Source organism: Notolepis coatsorum (assembly GCF_963971535.1).
Source record: "Notolepis coatsorum genome assembly, chromosome: 3".
NCBI classification, from domain to species: Eukaryota; Metazoa; Chordata; class Actinopteri; order Aulopiformes; family Paralepididae; genus Notolepis; species Notolepis coatsorum.
The window spans coordinates 172,619,782-172,641,179 of NC_140167.1; the positions used below are offsets into that span (position 1 = coordinate 172,619,782).

Sequence of the window (21,398 nt, forward strand, 5' to 3'; positions counted from 1 at the left end):
TCCCTCTCAGGGCAAACCTCCCTCTCAGGGCAAACCTCCCTCTCAGGGCAAACTTCCCTCTCAGGGCAAACCTCCCTCTCAGGGCAAACTTCCCTCTCAGGGCAAACCTCCCTCTCAGGGCAAACCTCCCTCTCAGGGCACAGTTCCTAGTCTACTGCACAATTATAGTCTACTGCACCCGTCATGGACAGGAGGACATTATGGTCTACTCCAACTTTTATTTTACTACTGTAATTCTGTTTTACTGGATATGCATTCGGGATGGAGTGAGTGTCCCGGGAGGAGAGGAGGGCGGGGTGTGTAGGGAGGAAGGGAGAAGAACTTGAATTATTTTGTGAGAGGGAGATGCAGGGATTACAGGGGGTGCAGTGGTGCATGGGGAGGGGAGGGGAGGGGGTCTCAGGCCTCAGTGAACACTAAGTGGGCTGTATGCTATACACACACACACACGCACACACACACACACACACACACACTCCATACTTAGTTGACAGGTGTGGTGTTGCCACCTCTCATCCGTATCAGACTGCTTCTTGGTAGTGAGCCAAATAAACACACTTCAGCCTTTAACACCACCCCAGGAGGTACAGTACAGTGTAGTCTAGTACATACTGTCTGAACTCTCTGCCTCCAAAGCTCTGAGGCTGAGAGAGAGCGGCCTTCTGCATCACGGCTGTCCTGCACTGAAGAAATGCTTTGCAGACTAGTTGAGTTAATCAGCAAATCTGTAAAGTATGTAAAACGTGCACTCGTGCAGACGGACCTCTCTAGCGCTTAACGGAGGTGTTCTTATCCATTTTTCAGGAAATAATGTCTTCCACATGGGGGAGAAAAAGCACAACAATTGAATAATTGGCGATGCAAATGTTGGCCAAATAAGACCAGAAAATGAATGGACTAAGAGGGTACAGCCCTAGTCTGAACACCCCCCCCTGACTCGAGTCTCAAGTCACCTGCACAGAGAGATACCATGGATCACATACAGTGTCACACAATGCATGTAGGGAACCTGGTGTCATGAATAATGGAATGGAGTGAAACGTCTAGTAGCTCAAATAACAGAAATGTAAACAATGTGAAATCAACAAAACCCTGTCTCTATTTAATGTATCTGTATCTATCAGCTTATCCATCAAAGATCGACTATTAGGCTATTAGGCTATTGTCATTAGACATAACCACCCCATATTCACAGTGACAGTAGATTATCAAGTGGAATTAAGTGATTTAACACAAGGCTCAGCGCTTGAGAGTAACAATACATTCATTATTGTGTGTTATATATATATTAAGAAGGATCTCCAACCCCTTCCTAAAGACATCCCCCTCTCCTTTAACCCCCCCTTTGTATTCTGTACTTAAACAACCCCCGAGCTGGGGATTGTGCTATTTTTACCTGACTGATGAAGCTGGTTAGTTTCAGGAGAGATCTCCAGCCATATCCTCTCCTTGTTGTAACATTTGATCTGGTTAATAAAGCCATTTATTAACTGGATCCACTGACTGAGTAAGTTATTCCTAATAATTATATCTCCAACAATTGCAAAGACATGATGGTGACTGAAACAATTATGCACCACTATTACTATTCATTCGAGTAACTGGTAATGCACAGAGAAGAGAGAGCAAGTCTCCCACAAAATACAAAAACAAAAACCACGTCACTAGACGGCGCTGCAGAATTACTCACAGTAGAGACACTCGAATTAAAGAAGGCAAAAAAAAAGAGGGCGCCACCCAGACGGTCCCATTCGTACCACGCTCAGTGGCCCACCCCAAGGGCGTGAGACCCCTCTACCTATGTTCTGATCTATTCCGTTAACATCCCCCAGATATGAACGAGAATTCGTCGAGACAACCCTAGTAAACTGGGTTCGGAAGAGACAAAACTCCATCCCAGTTGCCCTATAAAAACGCCGTTTTAATAACGAGCAACCAAGGCGCACCAGCCTCATGCGTGATTCCTATCAGAAACACCCAGAGCCAGCACTATGTACGCGTCGAGACCCAAACACATCAATGGATAGTCTAACAAGACACCAGACATTGTTCCTCCAAGTTGCCTGGGAGAACGACAAGGAGCCGTCGTGCTTCATGTTCTTTCCTCTTTTTATTTAAAAAAGAAAGAACACAGACTGACATGAATCCCACGTGACGCGGCTGAGGGTAAAAATTATTTTCATTTTTATATCCCACCACCCTCGCCACAGGGAGGAGACGGGAATCCCCAGAGAGACTTCCCACGCGAGCTGTATAGATTGAAAAGAAATATTGCAACATTGAGCTATGTAACACTTGGGTTAGGGCTCTCCGAGGAGGAGGCACTGAACCAATACACACTCAATAATCGAATTGAATCGAATACACACACAATAGAGCAGAACTCCTTTTTGAAGTTCTACTCACCTTGACAATCTGAGGAGGAGGCTCTGAAACTCTGAGGAGGCTCCCTCACTGGGAAGGAGAGTCCGAACTCACAGAAGGCACTTCTCCCTGAGGAGGAGCTTCGTGAGGAGGAGCTCTGACAACTCCCTGAAACAGATCCATAACATGGACCTGAACAACCCACGGAGGTCTTACCAATAGAGACGCGCTCAGTGACGTACTCTATGGCAGGGGAATTTCTGCGGTGCACACGCCCAATCTTTCAGGGCGTGGGACCAGGAAACTCCCCCCCCCCCCCTTACCCTGTAACGTGCCGAACAGCAACGTGACAGGAACCCTGAAAGACAGGTGGTTTTAACCCCTGACCAATCAGAAAAGGGAAGGAAAGGTTTACCAGTTCACCCCTGTACGACCCCTCACCCCTGATACGATGTAATGACAAAGTAGAGCCATGACACAGTCATAGCCTGCTACATGAAGCATTAACAGCTTCACATAGCTCATGTGCTATCCTGCTATCTGAGTTTTACCAAGGAAAAAACACAGAACAGAGAGGGCCCCTTTAAGAGCCCCGGTCCAGACTTACACATGTGCTTCTGTGGATCAAACCTAACCCAGTTGTAGATCACAACGACACACACAACCCTTCATCACAACAAAAAATGGCAAAAGTACACTCTTACTACAGAGGAACGCCGTTTTTCATAACAAGAGAAGACACAAGTCCTCGATTATGTAATGGCCACAGACCTTGCTAAACACACATGATAAGTGACCAAACAACCTTTTCTTTAGGAAAGAATTGTTTCTCAAGCGAAAGCACAACCCCACCAACTTAAGCTGAGGGTTACATCGTATCCCCACAAAGTGACACAATATATTGTAAACAACATGTCTGAGAGGAGGGGGGGGAAGCCCCAGGGAAACCGGGGGGTCACCCCTCCTATCTTACCCTTGATACGACCAAGGTGAACAGGCACCCCTGTTAATATGTGAACATGCTGTTCATTGTCATCACAGGCTGAGCAAAAGATTCATTCCTCAATCACATGTCACTAAGCATAGCTTCACAGGTTATTACTAACCCTCTTAGTTGTGAGTTCACCCACGTTACAACGTTACATGAACACACATGTTCTCATCACAACCAACCAGTTCATTTTTACACATGTAAAAAACAACGCCGATTCACTATGGAGATAGAAGCTATACCAGTGACAAGACAATTCACACACAACACGTGTCGTATCCTCAATGTATTGCAGCAACACATGTTTTGGAAACATCGTTATTACAAAACATTTAGAAGGGAAGAAAAGAAGAAGTGTTTAAAGTCCGGTCAGGACTCCTACCTTCACCCTGAGCGCAGGCCGAGAGAACTGCAACACTGGTTAACGGGACACCGAGTTGAACCCAGCATCTCCTGCGTTGGTGACGAGGGTATGTCCGCTACGCCACCCAGCCGCCGTTCTCCATGTTGACGAAGTCCTCGCTGGCACTGGCACCCGGGTGTAGGGTCGACTAACATCCTCTGTCAAAGATGACGTCGTAGTCAGAGTGTTTAAGGCATGTTATAGTCACAGTAACGTTTCAACAGTGTAGCATTAAGCTAACAGCCGTCTGACTGATAGCAACAAGCTAATGTTTACTAGCCTAGTGAACACAACGAGCTAGCGCCGCAGCTAACAGCTGACTGGCTAACACAGTAGGCCACAAACTAGCACGCCAGCTAAGCAGCTATCACCTGAACTGTACACAACGACATAATAAGCCACACTTCAGACAGGCCGCCGCCTGAGTCCCTCCCCATCCTAAGAGGGAAGAGAAAAAGAAATGTCAACACAGTTTTCAACAGTGATTTACCAGACATACAGCGGAGCCGGCACAAATCCCATCCGGGCTGCAGCCGACTTGAGCATGGATCTTCCAATAACGAAGATCCATGCCCACATTTCCTCGTTAGGGTGTACTTCCACATTCATGTGAAAGATGGGGCCTGCACGGGACAGAGAAGCATCCGCTCGTCCAGAGAATCCCGGGTTTTAACCAGGTCTCGGTCGCGGCCCACTAGGTTGACCATCATGGGCGTCAGACCAAGATCCTCCGTCCGCCGCTTAAGAAGCCGAACAGAGGACCCTAGTCCGGGGTCGGCTTTCGTAAAATTGTCAGCTAACCCCCAAACGTTAACAGACAACTAGCGCTCGCAAGCAAAACAGTACTTACCCAACCCGGAAGCAACCCAGTTTCTCACAACAGCCGGTGCCTCCCACAGTCCAGCTGTATGACCGGAGGGTCAATACCCATCCAGCCGCAGCAAGGAGGACTGCAGTTGGGGAGTATATCAGCGGCGCGAGCCCCTAATACGAAAAAGCCAGTGGAGGTCAGAATGATCATCATCTTCCAGACACTCCAGTGACGAAGACAATATCGCCGTATTTTCTCAAAAATAGTGAGAGAGAAAATAAAGATATAATGTCAACATATCTCCTTGTCTTCTGTTTTCCTTTCCTCAGACTAAATATTTTTCTCCACGTCAAGTGGGGTATATAACAGGCACTTCCTTGTGGTGAAATTTGAGAAGGAGATGAGTGTGTGGCCCCACCCCTGCTTATATAGGCAGCAGATGGGGGTGTGGTCAGATGGATGTTGATATGTAAAGGTACATTTTGAAATTATTCAGTGTATATACGCTGAAGCGAGATATATGCAATATGATGCTGAGCGGAAGCTAGCATGAAACAGAACTCAGGAACAGACCATCGGGGAGAAACAAACACCAAGAGCAAGGCAGGAAACGAAATGACACCACAGGGAGACAAGGGGTTCACAGGCATAAATACACAGGCTGATTAACACAAGAGGGTAATTGGTAACAAGACACACCTGGGAGCAACACAGAACTAACACAAGGCCAAAACCACACTGGGGAATAACTAGACTAGAATCAAAATACAATTACTGAGAAACACAAGACTGATCACAACTACAACACAGACAGGAGGAACACAATACTAAGGCCATGTCCCCACGTATCTGGATCTTTTGCCAAACGGATATTCTCAGGCTCTGTTTAAAAAGAAATCCTCGTCCACACGACAGTGTTAAAAAAAAAAACTGATCCAGACGCAAACACATAAACGCATATAAATTGCTCCAACAAGCATGCGGGCCAGTAGGTGGCGATAAGCGATATCTCAAATACCATAGTGGTACGAGCGGTCAGGACGATTGAGAAACTATAGGAATTGTCCATTGGTTCCCCCAGCCCACGTGACCATTCCTAGCACTTCCATTGGCTATATTGACATACATACAGTAGATAATAAATAGATAGATATAGCGGTGGATTAGATGCAGTCCAGAGGAAACAACCAATCTAGATATGTCACGATTCAATGCTTTACTTCTGCGCACTGGGCGACGGAGAGATACAATGTCAATGTTGAGATCACAATCTCCGGATTCTGAAACTAAATATGGCGAGTCCTTATCACAAACTATATATATACTAATTACAACTAGACATTCATTAATTGCATTGTACTGTTCACGTGTGGTGCCGACATCCTCAACTATCCGCAACATCAGAGAGCATCAGGTGCAGACCTCTTCTGTCGCGCCGTCTATTAACAAAATGTATAATGCAATTTGGCTTTTAACTGAAGCCGGGTGCAAAACTAGACATGTTTAGCAAAACATTAAATATCTTTGCAAGAGTTTGTGATAATGCCTTGCCTTATTTTGTTTCGGAATCGCGATATTGTGATCTCAACTCAACATTGACATTGTATGATATCTCTCGAGAAATAAGCGGACGGAAAAAACGTCACTCGCCACTTAAATAAATCAAACGTGTGTATTTAACAACCTCAAAAACATTCGAAACACGGTTTATATTAACTTAATAAATAAACAAAAACGAAAAATCTACTTATGTAAACGAAAATGTCCAGTATAACTAAATAACAGATACATCCCTATTACACGCAAGCAGCATCTGATGGCCGGATCTGTCGGCACTGGAGTATACAGTAGCTGTTACATCTAGACATTTATGAATGATATACAAGATATACAAATATACAGTACTGCTTAACACTTTCTATGCCACGAGGTGGCGCCAGAGTTAGCGCTTCAATGCCACCATCGGCGCCAATGTTACGCTTAATATCGCCTAATCTATGTTTTAAATTATGGCTATGTGTCTAATCTGCTCGTCGCTTATCAAAGAATCCTTTTCCAGTCAGTGCTGTCAAGGCAGATTGGTTTTTTATCGCTTCATTTCCGCTTGAGAGCATTTTGAAAAGCACCCGTTTTGAGGTAAAAAACAGTTAATTCTAGACAATTCTATGATAATCGTCTTTTACTGGAATATTCCAGAACGTTGATATTTGTCGGCCTATTTATGAATCGTTTTCAAATAAACGCTAGATGATCAATATTATACGTGCACGCAAGCACATTCGAGCCGCGCACGGATAATCGCCGTGTTCATTTCCTCTTGGACTTTTACAGTGAAACCGAAAGAGCCCATTTCACAAAACAGCTTATATCTTCATCAAAATTAGTCTGATTATCCTAACACTGATAACATAGATTCCTCACCTGACATCAGATGGTATCCAACTGGTATATTCCAATTCCTGATCACCATTTGAAAAAATCAATAAGTGTATGGATCCAACGTGTGTACAGTGCAGTACATGATTCCGCAGGTCTCAGAGGCTCCAGAATGAACTGTGATAACCCTGGCTGCATCAGTGGACTGGAAAATGTGGAGTACAGGATTTTTTTCCCCATCCATTTTCATTGAGTCCATTCCAAAATCCCTTATGTCATCTGGGAGACGATAGGGGGCGCTTTTTTCCACATCTGATCGCCGGCGGCGCTCGGGTATACTAGGGTAGGCTCGCGTGATGCAATATGATTTCAGATCGCAAAAGAAAAAAAATATAATAATTCCGAGAAATCTCGTGAGTGGCTTTCAACATAACTATCGGAAACCCGAGATATCTCGTGAGTGGCAGTGAAAGTGTTAAGAGGCAGAGATCAATAAGAGAAAATATATACATTCGAGGGGGAAGAAACTACATGCTATTTCTGTCTGTCATTTCAGCACCAGGCGCTGTCCATCTTATTACCTCTGTGCGCTTCAAGGCTACGGGTGCCTATTGTATTGCCATAGATAGAACAACAGTCTGAGCATGCGTAGTGAGCTGTGGCGTCATCGTTTATCTAGACTATGCGTTTACAGTGGCTACACGGATCCACTAAACGGATATTTTGGAAAATCTTCACTTTAAAATGCGTTTAAGAAAATCTCTGTTTATGTTTCTGAAAACACCCTTTACGTGTTGATGAAAGGCCCAATCGTGGAATAAAATGTGCGTTTGGCAAAAGATCCAGATACGTGGGGACATGGCCTAAGGCAGGGGAAACAAGGCAGACAACAGAATTACAGGCAAAGACACTAATGAGGTAAACAAGGTGACAAAGGTATTGAGCAGACATAACTGAACAAGGTGCCATGTTGGGAATTGTCCAGCAGGTGGAGGAAGTCCATGGAAGAGAAAGTTCAAAGGTGGGGGTTGTTGTGGAGTACAGACATTAGGTAAAAGTCCTGGGACAGGTGGGCCCTTACACATATCATGTTTTATCACAGATTAAAACATATTTGGTGACAGCACAGCAGACACAAATTAAAACATAATCACCAGCAGCATATTGACAACATTATTCATGTCTTTTGCAAAGGAAATCCACTTCATCCTCTTCTCCAACTCACTCACTTCAACTCACGTTCAAAATTCTCCTCACTTGAAAAATATCAAAGCATTTATTTACCAAACTCAAACATTCTTCAAACATTTTTCTTATTATCTTCACAATACTATTATCCTCACAAGAAACAAAAAACGAAAGTATCATTCATAAAAAGTACTCAAATAGTGGTCAAAAGACTTCAGCTGCACTTGAGAAACACACCCACGCACCTGTCATGCTCTGTCGTCATCAAATCTGTCAGTTGCAATGTTCCTCTGATGCTGTAAGCCAGGTTTACCTTTCGTCCTTTCCCTGGCAGAGACAGGGCTGCTATCAGCTTTTCTTGAAAGGTCCTTCTCCTAAAAGACTCCTGACTGCCAGTAAATCCACCACAAAATCCATTTCTGCTCCCCCTTCTGTCATTGTGCATAAAAAAAAAAAACAGGACCAAGTACAAATAGAAATAGAAATCTCTCGAAAAGGTTAGGCCAGTTAGAAGGCTCCAGTGTGCCAAAGATAATTATGCCCAACATGTCAAACTCGATATCTGATGTACATGGCCGCCTAGTTATAGTTGAAAGTGGGGTTTATTTATTTTTATTTTATTTATTTTTTTTGACAGGCAAGGGGTGGTTTGGAGGTGGTCCGGCACGACCCCCTCCACGGCAGATATTTTTTTCATTTAATGAACCTGTACGTGCAATTTCCTGCAATATAGAGCCTTCAATCTTGACTAATAAAGCTGCTCTTTTCACTATAAAACTCAGTTTATATTGCAGTATGATAGCCAATTACTATAATAATAATAATATAAAAAAATGGAATTAACATATTGCAGAATGGGTACAATATAGTACGGCTCAATACACACAATTGTTAAGGGGATGCAGACCAGAAAAAGACTTTTGTTTTGTTTACATCAGGGTCCCCCATTTACAATTCATAATGAATTGTAAGTAAGGGTGCAATTAACACCGTGCAATCCATTATTTGTGGAGCCCGCCCTTTAAGTCTTTGAGCTATTAGGCTACTAGGGTTCTTACTTTGCGTTTTGGTGTACTGAAAAATGCTCCGATGTCTGTATTCTTTCTTTTTTCTGCCATGTTACCTGGTTGGCTGGACACACACACACACACATTTTCATTTCAGGTATTGTACCTTAAGATAATTGAACATCTTGATTTACCGTAAATCCTCAAATATAGGACGGGTCTTCTATTTACCTCAGCTGCAAAGAGCACCAGGCCTTTATTAGAGAGGCTTATATAAGAGGCAGGCCTTAATTTCTAAAAATGACACTCATGGACATAATCCCTTCATTTTCAGACTTTTATTGCATTATTATTATAATAAAAAAAAATAAAAAAAAAAAAAATTGGGGGGGCCCTCGTCACTAAAGGCCCACGGGCCGCGGCCGTCGTTAATCCGGCCCTGCTCGTCTGCCATAGCGAACGTTAAAATTTGCAAACGAAGTCAACGTTATCCAGCTGACGACACCACATATCTAGATATATGACAACGTTAGCTAGCGGCTAGCACTAAAGCTAACGCCAACCAGAGGGAAACTTTGTTATTATTATTATTGACCAGATGGCATTTCGGACCAGGAAACAATTTTATTGTATTGCGTGGTAGAAGTTATACCACTCAATAGTAAAGATGATGTCTAACATAATAGTTTGTTCGAACAACTGAACTTACTTAGTGGAAGATCCTGCTGTTGTGACAAAGTGTTCACGCTGCCTGCGTATCAGTTTACACCTGGAGGCTGCCTGCAGCGCTGTGAGACTGGAGTGCGCGTCCGCTCTGTCTGCTGGGGGCTGGATCAAACCATCGGACAGGGGGGTGTCGCAGTCTTTGGAAACTTAAAAACTTGCTATTACGTGTCATTGCGTATTATTAATTTGATTGAAATTACATAGTTATGGTTAGATAATATTTATATATGGGGGGGGGGGGGGGGGGGGGATATATCATATGATCAAAAAGTGAGGGAGCAAAGAGACGAGTTTGCTCCCCCAAGTTCAATACTGGTAGAGCACCCGCTTCGCCTGCTCAATTACGGAGGCGCCTATGCTGATGTATAGGAGGTGGAAACAGCGCAACTGAGGGAGAGAGCAATTAAATTATGTTAATACGATGTGAACAAACTTTGTAAAATACATACAACATTAATAGAAAATATAGGCTATATTAAATCATAAAAAATATATACATTTCTGATTCTGACCATCTAGGCCAGTAGAGAAGGCTTTGCTGGCCTTGACGGCCCTCCTCAGATCTTTAGTAGACTTGAGTAGCGGAGTAGACTGGCGCATGGGGGAATCGCTGCTCTTTTATAATCAAAGGTAGAGCTGATATATCTCATGGGTTACATAATGTCTGTTTTATATCAAAATGATCTTTATTCTATAGTAGTGGTCTCAGTTCTGAAACAGAAATGTACCTATGAACTCAGAACATTCCCCTGGGTGCTCTCAGTGTCATCTATCAAATCGTTCTCAATTCATGCAGCTTCAGACTTTATACCTGATGACATGATCAATTAGATGCGGGCCGTCACTCATGCTTGCGCACGTCACGGCACTTTGCACTTGTCTGCCGCCTCCGGGCTGCCATTTTGGATAACGCGAGATCCGTGAAAGAAAAAACAGCGGTCTTGTGTGACTTCATCTCCAAACAGGACCTGGATTTTTTTTGCTGTCACAGAAAGTTGGCAAATCCCAGGAGATTTCGCCACACTCATAGAACTCTGCCCAGTTGGCTGGAAATTCCACTGCACTCCGAGATGCGGCAAGACGGGAGGGGGCGTGGCCCTCGTGTACAAGGACAACTACACCTGTTCTATGCTGAACTACCCCACTTTCTCCAGTTTTGAAGCTCAGCCGACCCCCTCCTGGTCATTATCATCTACCGCCCGACGGACAGCAGAGTTTTTAAAGAAACTAAAAACTTTATACCTCAGTTCTCTACTTTCCTCACAAACATAATCTCCAGCCACGACAGGCTATTGATTTTAGGCGATTTCAACATCCACGTTGACAAATCCCACCAGGGCATTTGAGAGCGAGTTTATGGACCTGACTCACTCTCATGGACTGATCTAACACGTCTCTGGTCCCACCCACAAAGGAGGACACACCCTAGACCTCATCCTCTCTCTTGATCTCCCCATCAGAGATGTGAAGACCACGAAGGCCCAAGTTGACTGTGACCATGATGCCGTGATTTTTAATTCATTCCTGCCCCCCCCCCCCTACAAACACTCAACGCCGCCTCTCTCGGTTCATTAATGCCATGACATGACAGCCACCAAGTTTTCCTCCGCCTTTACCGCCGCCCAAAACAACACAGGCGAAGAGCCGTCTTCAGACCCGGAAAAACTCACCAGCATCTTTAACTCCACCTGCCAGTCCATTCTAGACAAGAAGCCCACACCTGCGGCTACCCCCTCCTGGCTCAATGACACCACCAGAGCACAGAGGAGGATCTGGAGGCAGGCTGAGCGCAGGTGGAAAAAGGAATATCTACAGATCTCACTGGAGATACTCAGGGACAGCCAGCGGACCTACCAGAGAGTGGTGAAAAGTGAGAGAGCTAAATACTTCTCCAGCGTAATTGCCAAAAATGCACAAAACCCCAGAGTATTATTCCAGACCATAAACTCTGTTGTCTACCCCTCTTCCAACACTATCCAGGATCCATCCCCTACCAAATGTGAGGAATTTCTGTCCTTTTTCTGTGAGAAAGTGAATAATATCAGAAGAAATATCCCACCCCCCACTCAGGACCTAGCCACCACGCTGGGATGCACATCAAATCTCCCCAATTTCGACCCTATCCCAATGTCCTCCCTCTCCGAGCTGGCCTCCTCACTGAAGCCTGCGTCATCCTCCTTGGACCCTGTCCCCGCCCACCTCCTCAAGGAGGTGTTCCACACAGTCGGTCCACACATCCTCTCTATCATCAACAGCTCACTGGCTACTGCTACAGTTCCATCCACCTTTAAACATGCAGTAGTCCAGCCCTTCCTTAAAAAACCCAGCTTAGACCCCACCCTCCTCAGCAACTATAGACCAATATCCAAATTACCATTCCTGTCCAAACTACTGGAAAAAGCGGTCCTCACTCAACTGCTCCCCTACCTCCACCAAAACAACATTCTGGAGAAATTCCAGTCCGGCTTCCGGGCTGGCCACAGCACTGAGTCCGCCCTCGTAAAGGTACTGAACGACCTACTCCTCATCACCGACTAAGTGCAGCCTTCAACACGATCGACCACACCATCCTCATCAACCACCTCCAGCAGGGGGCGGGCATCACAAACACCGCCCTGGCTTGGTTCAGGTCCTACCTGGAAAACGAACTGCTCCTCCCAGAAAGCAAACCTCACCCACGGAGTCCCACAGAGTTCGATCCTGGTTCCCATTCTCTTCAACCTCTACATGCTCCCCCTCAGTCAAATCATCACCAGACACAACATCTCATTCCACTGCTATGCCGATAATACACAGATCTACTTACCACTCACCACAGATGACCCCTCTGGATTAACCCGACTAAAAAACTGTCTGGGAGATATCAAAGAGTGGATGTCACAAAACGTCATGCATTTAAATGTGAGCAAAACTGAAATAATTATGTTTGGCACACCCACCTCTGTCACCCAGATCACCAACAACATGGGCACTCTGTCCACCCTGATAAAACCTGGGGGTCTTTTTTGACTCTGAGCTGAAACTCGACAGACAAGTGCGAGCAGTGGCTCAGTCCTGCTTCCTCCAGCTGCGCACCATCACAAAAATTTAAACATTCCTCTCCCTCAGCGACCTTCAAAGGGTCATCCTCACCCTCATATTCTCAAGACTGGACTACTGCAACGCCCTCTACTCTGGTGTCGCAGACAAATACATAAACCGCCTCCAACTCGTCCAGAACGCAGCCGCCAGCCTCGTGATGGGCACCAAGATGAGGGACCACATCTCCCCAGTCCTTGTATCCCTACACTGGCTCCCGGTAAAACAGCGAATACATTTCAAAATCCTCATGTTCACATACAAAGCCATAAACGGTCTCGCCCCAGCCTACATAAAAGAACTCCTGGTCCAATCAACCAGCTCCAGATCCCTCCATTCAAACAACCAAATCTGCCTAAAAATCCCCCACACAAGACTGGTGACAAAGGGAAACCGGGCTTTCGCAGTCGCAGTACCGACCCTCTGGAACAAGCTCCCACTCAACCTGAAATCTGCAAGCACCCTACGGACCTTTAAGGCCTTGCTCAAAACCCACCTATTCGCCATAAACAATCCATGAGCTTGTTTTTTTGTATTGTTGTATGTGTGGTGTATTATGTCTGTCTGTTCTCTATCTGATTGGTTGGACTGCCTGTATTTTTTCTGTTTTTCGTTTTGTTCCTGTCTTTTTTGTTTGTTTTCTCTTTCTCTCCCGGGATGCGCCCCAGGCCGATGTAACTATTGGTTGAGGGGCGCAATATAAATAAATGTATCATATCATATCATATCATATCATATCATAATCATGCCGAATTAATGCCGGTACACACATTACAAAAACCTTCGTGTTAACCACCTCCGTAGTGGTTAACATAAGCCATGGAGAAGTGGTGAATAAATTCCATGCACACACACACACACACACACACACACACACACACAGACACACACACACACACACACACACACACACACACACACACACACACACACACACACACACACACACACACACACACACACACACACACACACACACACACACACACACACACACGCACACACACATTCCCTTCTGTTATTGTACTGAGAACGTCAAAACCTTACCGACATCTAACCCTTCTGCAGAGATACGTACCAATGCAGAAGGTCTCACGTATCGATGTAACTATCATGCTCATGTTAACTATCTCTAATGCTACAGGGTGAATATTAATGTAGAAACCTGTCTTTGATGTGCAGTGGGGAGGGAGGGATGCAATAGCAGAAAGTCAATCGGTGAGTCCAAACTGCTAATGAGCGAGCTGAGAGCCTAGAAAGGAGGACAGACATGTCTAAGAGGCCCACCTTAATGTGATCTGACAGCTAATGATGCCAGTAAAAAAGACTTTGACCTTTACTATGTGTGTGTGTGTGTGTGTGTGTGTGTGTGTGTGTGTGTGTGTGTGTGTGTGTGTGTGTGTGTGTGTGTGTGTGTGTGTGTGTGTGTGTGTGTGTGTGTGTGTGTGTGTGTGTGTGTGTGTGTGTGTGTGTGTGTGTGTGTGTGTGTGTGTGTGTGTGTGTGTGTGTGTGTGTGTGTGTGTGTGTGTGTGTGTGTGTGTTCTAGACTGGTTTGATATTTGTCAGACTCAGGAATGTTCACACAGTTGCCCGTTAATGGCTTGAGGGCTGTGGGAACATAGAGCTGTATGAACATAGGGTTGTGGGAACATAGGTCTATAGGAACATAGGGCTGTATGAACATAGGGCTGTATGAACATAGGGATGTATAAACCTAGGGCTGTATGAACATAGGGCTGTATGAACATAGGGCTGTATGAACATAGAGTTGTGGGAACATAGGGTTGTGGGAACATAGGGTTGTGGGAACATACTGTAGGGCTGGGGGAACATAGGGCTGTGGGAACATAGGGCTATGGGAAAATAGGGCTGTATGAACATAGGGCTGTATGAACATAGGGATGTATAAACCTAGGGCTGTATGAACATAGGGCTGTATGAACATAGGGCTGTATGAACATAGAGTTGTGGGAACATAGGGTTGTGGGAACATAGGGTTGTGGGAACATACTGTAGGGCTGGGGGAACATAGGGCTGTGGGAACATAGGGCTATGGGAAAATAGGGCTGTATGAACATAGAGTTGTGGGAACATAGGGTTGTGGGAACATAGGGTTGTGGGAACATACTGTAGGGCTGGGGGAACATAGGGCTGTGGGAACATAGGGCTATGGGAACATAGGGCTGTGGGAACATAGGGCTGTGGGAACATAGGGCTATGGGAACATATATGCTGTGGGAACGTAGGGTTGAGGGAACATAGGGCTATGGGAACATAGCCATATGGGAACATAGGGCTGTGGGAACATAGGGTTGTGGGAATATAGGGTTGTGGGAACATAGAGTTGTGGGAACATAGGGCTGTGGGAACATAGGGCTGTGGGAACATAGGGCTGTATGAACATAGGGCTGTGGGAACATAGGACTGTGGGAACATAGGGCTGTGGGAACATAGGGCTATGGGAACATATATGCTGTGGGAACGTAGGGTTGAGGGAACATAGGGCTATGGGAACATAGCCATATGGGAACATAGGGCTGTGGGAACATAGGGTTGTGGGAATATAGGGTTGTGGGAACATAGAGTTGTGGGAACATAGGGCTGTGGGAACATAGGGCTGTGGGAACATAGGGCTGTATGAACATAGGGCTGTGGGAACATAGGACTGTGGGAACATAGGGCTGGGGGAACATAGGGCTATGGGATATGTGGGAACATAGGGCTGTGGGAACATAGGGCTGTATGGACATAGGGCTCTGGGAACATAGGGCTGTGGGAACATAGGGTTGTGGAAACATAGGGCTGTGGGAACATAGGGCTGTGGGAACATAGGGCTATGGGAACATAGGGCTGTGAGAACGTAGGGTTGAGGGAACATAGGGCTATGGGAACATAGGGCTGTGGGAACATAGGGTTGTGGGAATATAGGGCTGTATGAACATAGGGCTGTGGGAACATAGGACTATGGGAACATAGGGCTGTAGGAACATAGGGCTGTGGGATATGTGGGAACATAGGGCTGTATGAACATATGGCTGTGGGAACATAGGGCTGTGGGAACATAGGGTTGTGGGAACATAGGGTTGTGGGAACATAGGTCTGTGGGAACATAGGGATGTGGGAACATAGGGATATGGGAACATAGGGTTGAATGAACATAGGGCTGTATGAACATAGGGCTGTGGGAACATAGGTAAATGGTAAATGGCTGCTTTTTTATATAGCGCTTTTATCCAAAGCGATTTACAATTTGTTACTCACATTTTACCCATTCACTCACACATTCACACACCGACGGCGGAGGCAACCATGCAAGGTGCCAACCTGCTCATCGAGAGCAATTAGGGGTTAAGTGTCTTGCTCAAGGACACATCGACACGCTGCCTGGGAGAAGTGGGACATTCATACAGTGGGCTGTATGAACATAGGGCTGTATGAACATAGGGCTGTATGAACATAGAGTTGTGGGAACATAGGGTTGTGGGAACATAGGGTTGTGGGAACATACTGTAGGGCTGGGGGAACATAGGGCTGTGGGAACATAGGGCTATGGGAAAATAGGGCTGTATGAACATAGGGCTGTATGAACATAGGGATGTATAAACCTAGGGCTGTATGAACATAGGGCTGTATGAACATAGGGCTGTATGAACATAGAGTTGTGGGAACATAGGGTTGTGGGAACATAGGGTTGTGGGAACATACTGTAGGGCTGGGGGAACATAGGGCTGTGGGAACATAGGGCTATGGGAAAATAGGGCTGTATGAACATAGAGTTGTGGGAACATAGGGTTGTGGGAACATAGGGTTGTGGGAACATACTGTAGGGCTGGGGGAACATAGGGCTGTGGGAACATAGGGCTATGGGAACATAGGGCTGTGGGAACATAGGGCTGTGGGAACATAGGGCTATGGGAACATATATGCTGTGGGAACGTAGGGTTGAGGGAACATAGGGCTATGGGAACATAGCCATATGGGAACATAGGGCTGTGGGAACATAGGGTTGTGGGAATATAGGGTTGTGGGAACATAGAGTTGTGGGAACATAGGGCTGTGGGAACATAGGGCTGTGGGAACATAGGGCTGTATGAACATAGGGCTGTGGGAACATAGGACTGTATGAACATAGGGCTGTGGGAACATAGGACTGTGGGAACATAGGGCTGGGGGAACATAGGGCTATGGGATATGTGGGAACATAGGGCTGTGGGAACATAGGGCTGTATGGACATAGGGCTCTGGGAACATAGGGCTGTGGGAACATAGGGTTGTGGAAACATAGGGCTGTGGGAACATAGGGCTGTGGGAACATAGGGCTATGGGAACATAGGGCTGTGAGAACGTAGGGTTGAGGGAACATAGGGCTATGGGAACATAGGGCTGTGGGAACATAGGGTTGTGGGAATATAGGGCTGTATGAACATAGGGCTGTGGGAACATAGGACTATGGGAACATAGGGCTGTAGGAACATAGGGCTGTGGGATATGTGGGAACATAGGGCTGTGGGAACATAGGGCTGTATGAACATATGGCTGTGGGAACATAGGGCTGTGGGAACATAGGGTTGTGGGAACATAGGGTTGTGGGAACATAGGTATGTGGGAACATAGGGCTGTGGGAACATAGGGATATGGGAACATAGGGTTGAATGAACATAGGGCTGTATGAACATAGGGCTGTGGGAACATAGGTAAATGGTAAATGGCTGCTTCTTTATATAGCGCTTTTATCCAAAGCGATTTACAATTTGTTACTCACATTTTACCCATTCACTCACACATTCACACACCGACGGCGGAGGCAACCATGCAAGGTGCCAACCTGCTCATCGAGAGCAATTAGGGGTTAAGTGTCTTGCTCAAGGACACATCGACACGCTGCCGGGGAGAAGTGGGAATCAAACCGGGAACCTCCAGATTGCCAGATGACTGCTCTACCTCCTGAGCCACTGTCGCCCCTCCTGAGCCACTGTCGCCCCTAGGGCTGTGGGAACATAGGGCTATGTTAACATAGGGCTATGGGAACATAGGGCTGTGGGAACGTAGGGTTGTGGGAACATAGGGCTGTAGGAACATAGGGCTGTAGGAACATAGGGCTGTAGGAACATAGGGCTGTGGGAACGTAGGGTTGTGGGAACATAGGGATATGGGAACATAGGGTTGAATGAACATAGGGCTGTATGAACATAGGGCTGTGGGAACATAGGTAAATGGTAAATGGCTGCTTTTTTATATAGCGCTTTTATCCAAAGCGATTTACAATTTGTTACTCACATTTTACCCATTCATTCACACATTCACACACCGACGGCGGAGGCAACCATGCAAGGTGCCAACCTGCTCATCGAGAGCAATTAGGGGTTAAGTGTCTTGCTCAAGGACACATCGACACGCTGCCTGGGAGAAGTGGGACATTCATACAGTGGGCTGTATGAACATAGGGCTGTATGAACATAGGGCTGTATGAACATAGAGTTGTGGGAACATAGGGTTGTGGGAACATAGGGTTGTGGGAACATACTGTAGGGCTGGGGGAACATAGGGCTGTGGGAACATAGGGCTATGGGAAAATAGGGCTGTATGAACATAGGGCTGTATGAACATAGGGATGTATAAACCTAGGGCTGTATGAACATAGGGCTGTATGAACATAGGGCTGTATGAACATAGAGTTGTGGGAACATAGGGTTGTGGGAACATAGGGTTGTGGGAACATACTGTAGGGCTGGGGGAACATAGGGCTGTGGGAACATAGGGCTATGGGAAAATAGGGCTGTATGAACATAGAGTTGTGGGAACATAGGGTTGTGGGAACATAGGGTTGTGGGAACATACTGTAGGGCTGGGGGAACATAGGGCTGTGGGAACATAGGGCTATGGGAACATAGGGCTGTGGGAACATAGGGCTGTGGGAACATAGGGCTATGGGAACATATATGCTGTGGGAACGTAGGGTTGAGGGAACATAGGGCTATGGGAACATAGCCATATGGGAACATAGGGCTGTGGGAACATAGGGTTGTGGGAATATAGGGTTGTGGGAACATAGAGTTGTGGGAACATAGGGCTGTGGGAACATAGGGCTGTGGGAACATAGGGCTGTATGAACATAGGGCTGTGGGAACATAGGACTGTATGAACATAGGGCTGTGGGAACATAGGACTGTGGGAACATAGGGCTGGGGGAACATAGGGCTATGGGATATGTGGGAACATAGGGCTGTGGGAACATAGGGCTGTATGGACATAGGGCTCTGGGAACATAGGGCTGTGGGAACATAGGGTTGTGGAAACATAGGGCTGTGGGAACATAGGGCTGTGGGAACATAGGGCTATGGGAACATAGGGCTGTGAGAACGTAGGGTTGAGGGAACATAGGGCTATGGGAACATAGGGCTGTGGGAACATAGGGTTGTGGGAATATAGGGCTGTATGAACATAGGGCTGTGGGAACATAGGACTATGGGAACATAGGGCTGTAGGAACATAGGGCTGTGGGATATGTGGGAACATAGGGCTGTGGGAACATAGGGCTGTATGAACATATGGCTGTGGGAACATAGGGCTGTGGGAACATAGGGTTGTGGGAACATAGGGTTGTGGGAACATAGGTCTGTGGGAACATAGGGCTGTGGGAACATAGGGATATGGGAACATAGGGTTGAATGAACATAGGGCTGTATGAACATAGGGCTGTGGGAACATAGGTAAATGGTAAATGGCTGCTTCTTTATATAGCGCTTTTATCCAAAGCGATTTACAATTTGTTACTCACATTTTACCCATTCACTCACACATTCACACACCGACGGCGGAGGCAACCATGCAAGGTGCCAACCTGCTCATCGAGAGCAATTAGGGGTTAAGTGTCTTGCTCAAGGACACATCGACACGCTGCCGGGGAGAAGTGGGAATCAAACCGGGAACCTCCAGATTGCCAGATGACTGCTCTACCTCCTGAGCCACTGTCGCCCCTCCTGAGCCACTGTCGCCCCTAGGGCTGTGGGAACATAGGGCTATGTTAACATAGGGCTATGGGAACATAGGGCTGTGGGAACGTAGGGTTGTGGGAACATAGGGCTGTAGGAACATAGGGCTGTAGGAACATAGGGCTGTAGGAACATAGGGCTGTGGGAACGTAGGGTTGTGGGAACATAGGGCTGTAGGAACATAGGGCTGTGGGAACATAGGGCTGTGGGAACAACGCTAGCTAACATTAGCAAGTTAGTCAAGAAGCTTAACTATGGGCTCTATTGTCTCAAAATCTACTCTACAAATTTGCCTCAAGGACCCATAGTCTGCCAGATTGGACTTTCCACCTTTTTTAAATTATTTTAAAAACACATGTTTGACATCTCCTCTGTACTGTAGGTCCGATATCTACCAAATCCGCTATGGATCATTATTCAACCAAGCTGATAAAAAAATCTTGTTTAGTTTCCAAGATATTGATCTTCAAAGGGATGTGTCTCAGCACATAAATAATCATCACAGAACTTGAAGGTTATGTACTTGAAATATGTGGCATAATACCAATCAGACTGAAAATCATTACAAAACTGTTGAACCACAGACAGTGTGTACAACTATTTTGAAATCACCCAATAGGGGGCACCACCAGTTCCAAACACGTGCATGCGGCTGGTGCAAATCCGACCATAAATCAATGAATTTGTCCAATAATCAGGCGACAGTGGCTCGGGAGGTAGAGCAGTCGTCTGGCAATCTGGAGGTTCCCGGTTCGATTCCCGCTCCTCCCGCGCAACGTGTCGGTGTGTCCTTGAGCAAGACACTTAACCCCTAATTGCTCCCGATGAGCAGGTTGGCACCTTGCATGGTTGCCTCCGCCGTCGGTGTGTGAATGTGTGAGTGAATGGGTCAAATGTGAGTAACAAATTGTAAAGCGCTTTGGATATAAGCGCTATATAAAAAAGCAGCCATTTACCATTTAATCACAAAACCTGGTATATATCTATGTTGAACTCTGTCTGTAAAATGGGGAGGGGGGGCACAAATCAGTTTCATTATGGGCTTACAGTATTTTTCTGATGCTTAACCTAAAGTTAAGTGCATATAAGTTGTTTGTTGAATGTATCTTCTTCTGCCACTCTGCATGCCGTTTGCAGTAACATAAGCCATTACTTATTCAGCGGGTTCTTATGGGTCCGTTTTGGCTCAATCCCCAGAATATCACTTGCGGCTATATTTCTCATTGTTGTCATGTACAGGTAGGTAGGTTCCTGTTCCCTCAGAGAGAGTTGATAGCTTTTATATTCCGCTTGAGTAGCGAGGAAGGTTTTAAGGTCTCATCTCCCAAAGTCTGGCTCATACATACATGCATGGGTGTTTTCTGTTAGTTTTCTTTTTGCCTATTTTGGTGGTAGATTGACAGGGTCTGTTTGCCGCACAGGACACAACGCAACAAGCACCAGGTGGTTACAAAGGAAATAC

At 46.0% G+C, this 21,398-nt stretch overlaps 1 protein-coding gene across 1 annotated transcript in view; it reads left to right on the forward strand.

Annotated features, from left to right (window-relative positions):
- The window catches only part of kcnh3 (potassium voltage-gated channel, subfamily H (eag-related), member 3), a gene marked incomplete at both ends in the record, with an annotated part of 760,365 nt that overhangs the window by 676,034 nt on the left and 62,933 nt on the right, over nt 1-21,398 (forward strand). Inside the window, one exon of the mRNA XM_084311435.1 lies at nt 11,458-11,736. Coding sequence (XP_084167561.1) covers nt 11,458-11,736 — 279 coding nt within the window. The remainder of the gene's footprint in view (nt 1-11,457; nt 11,737-21,398) is intronic.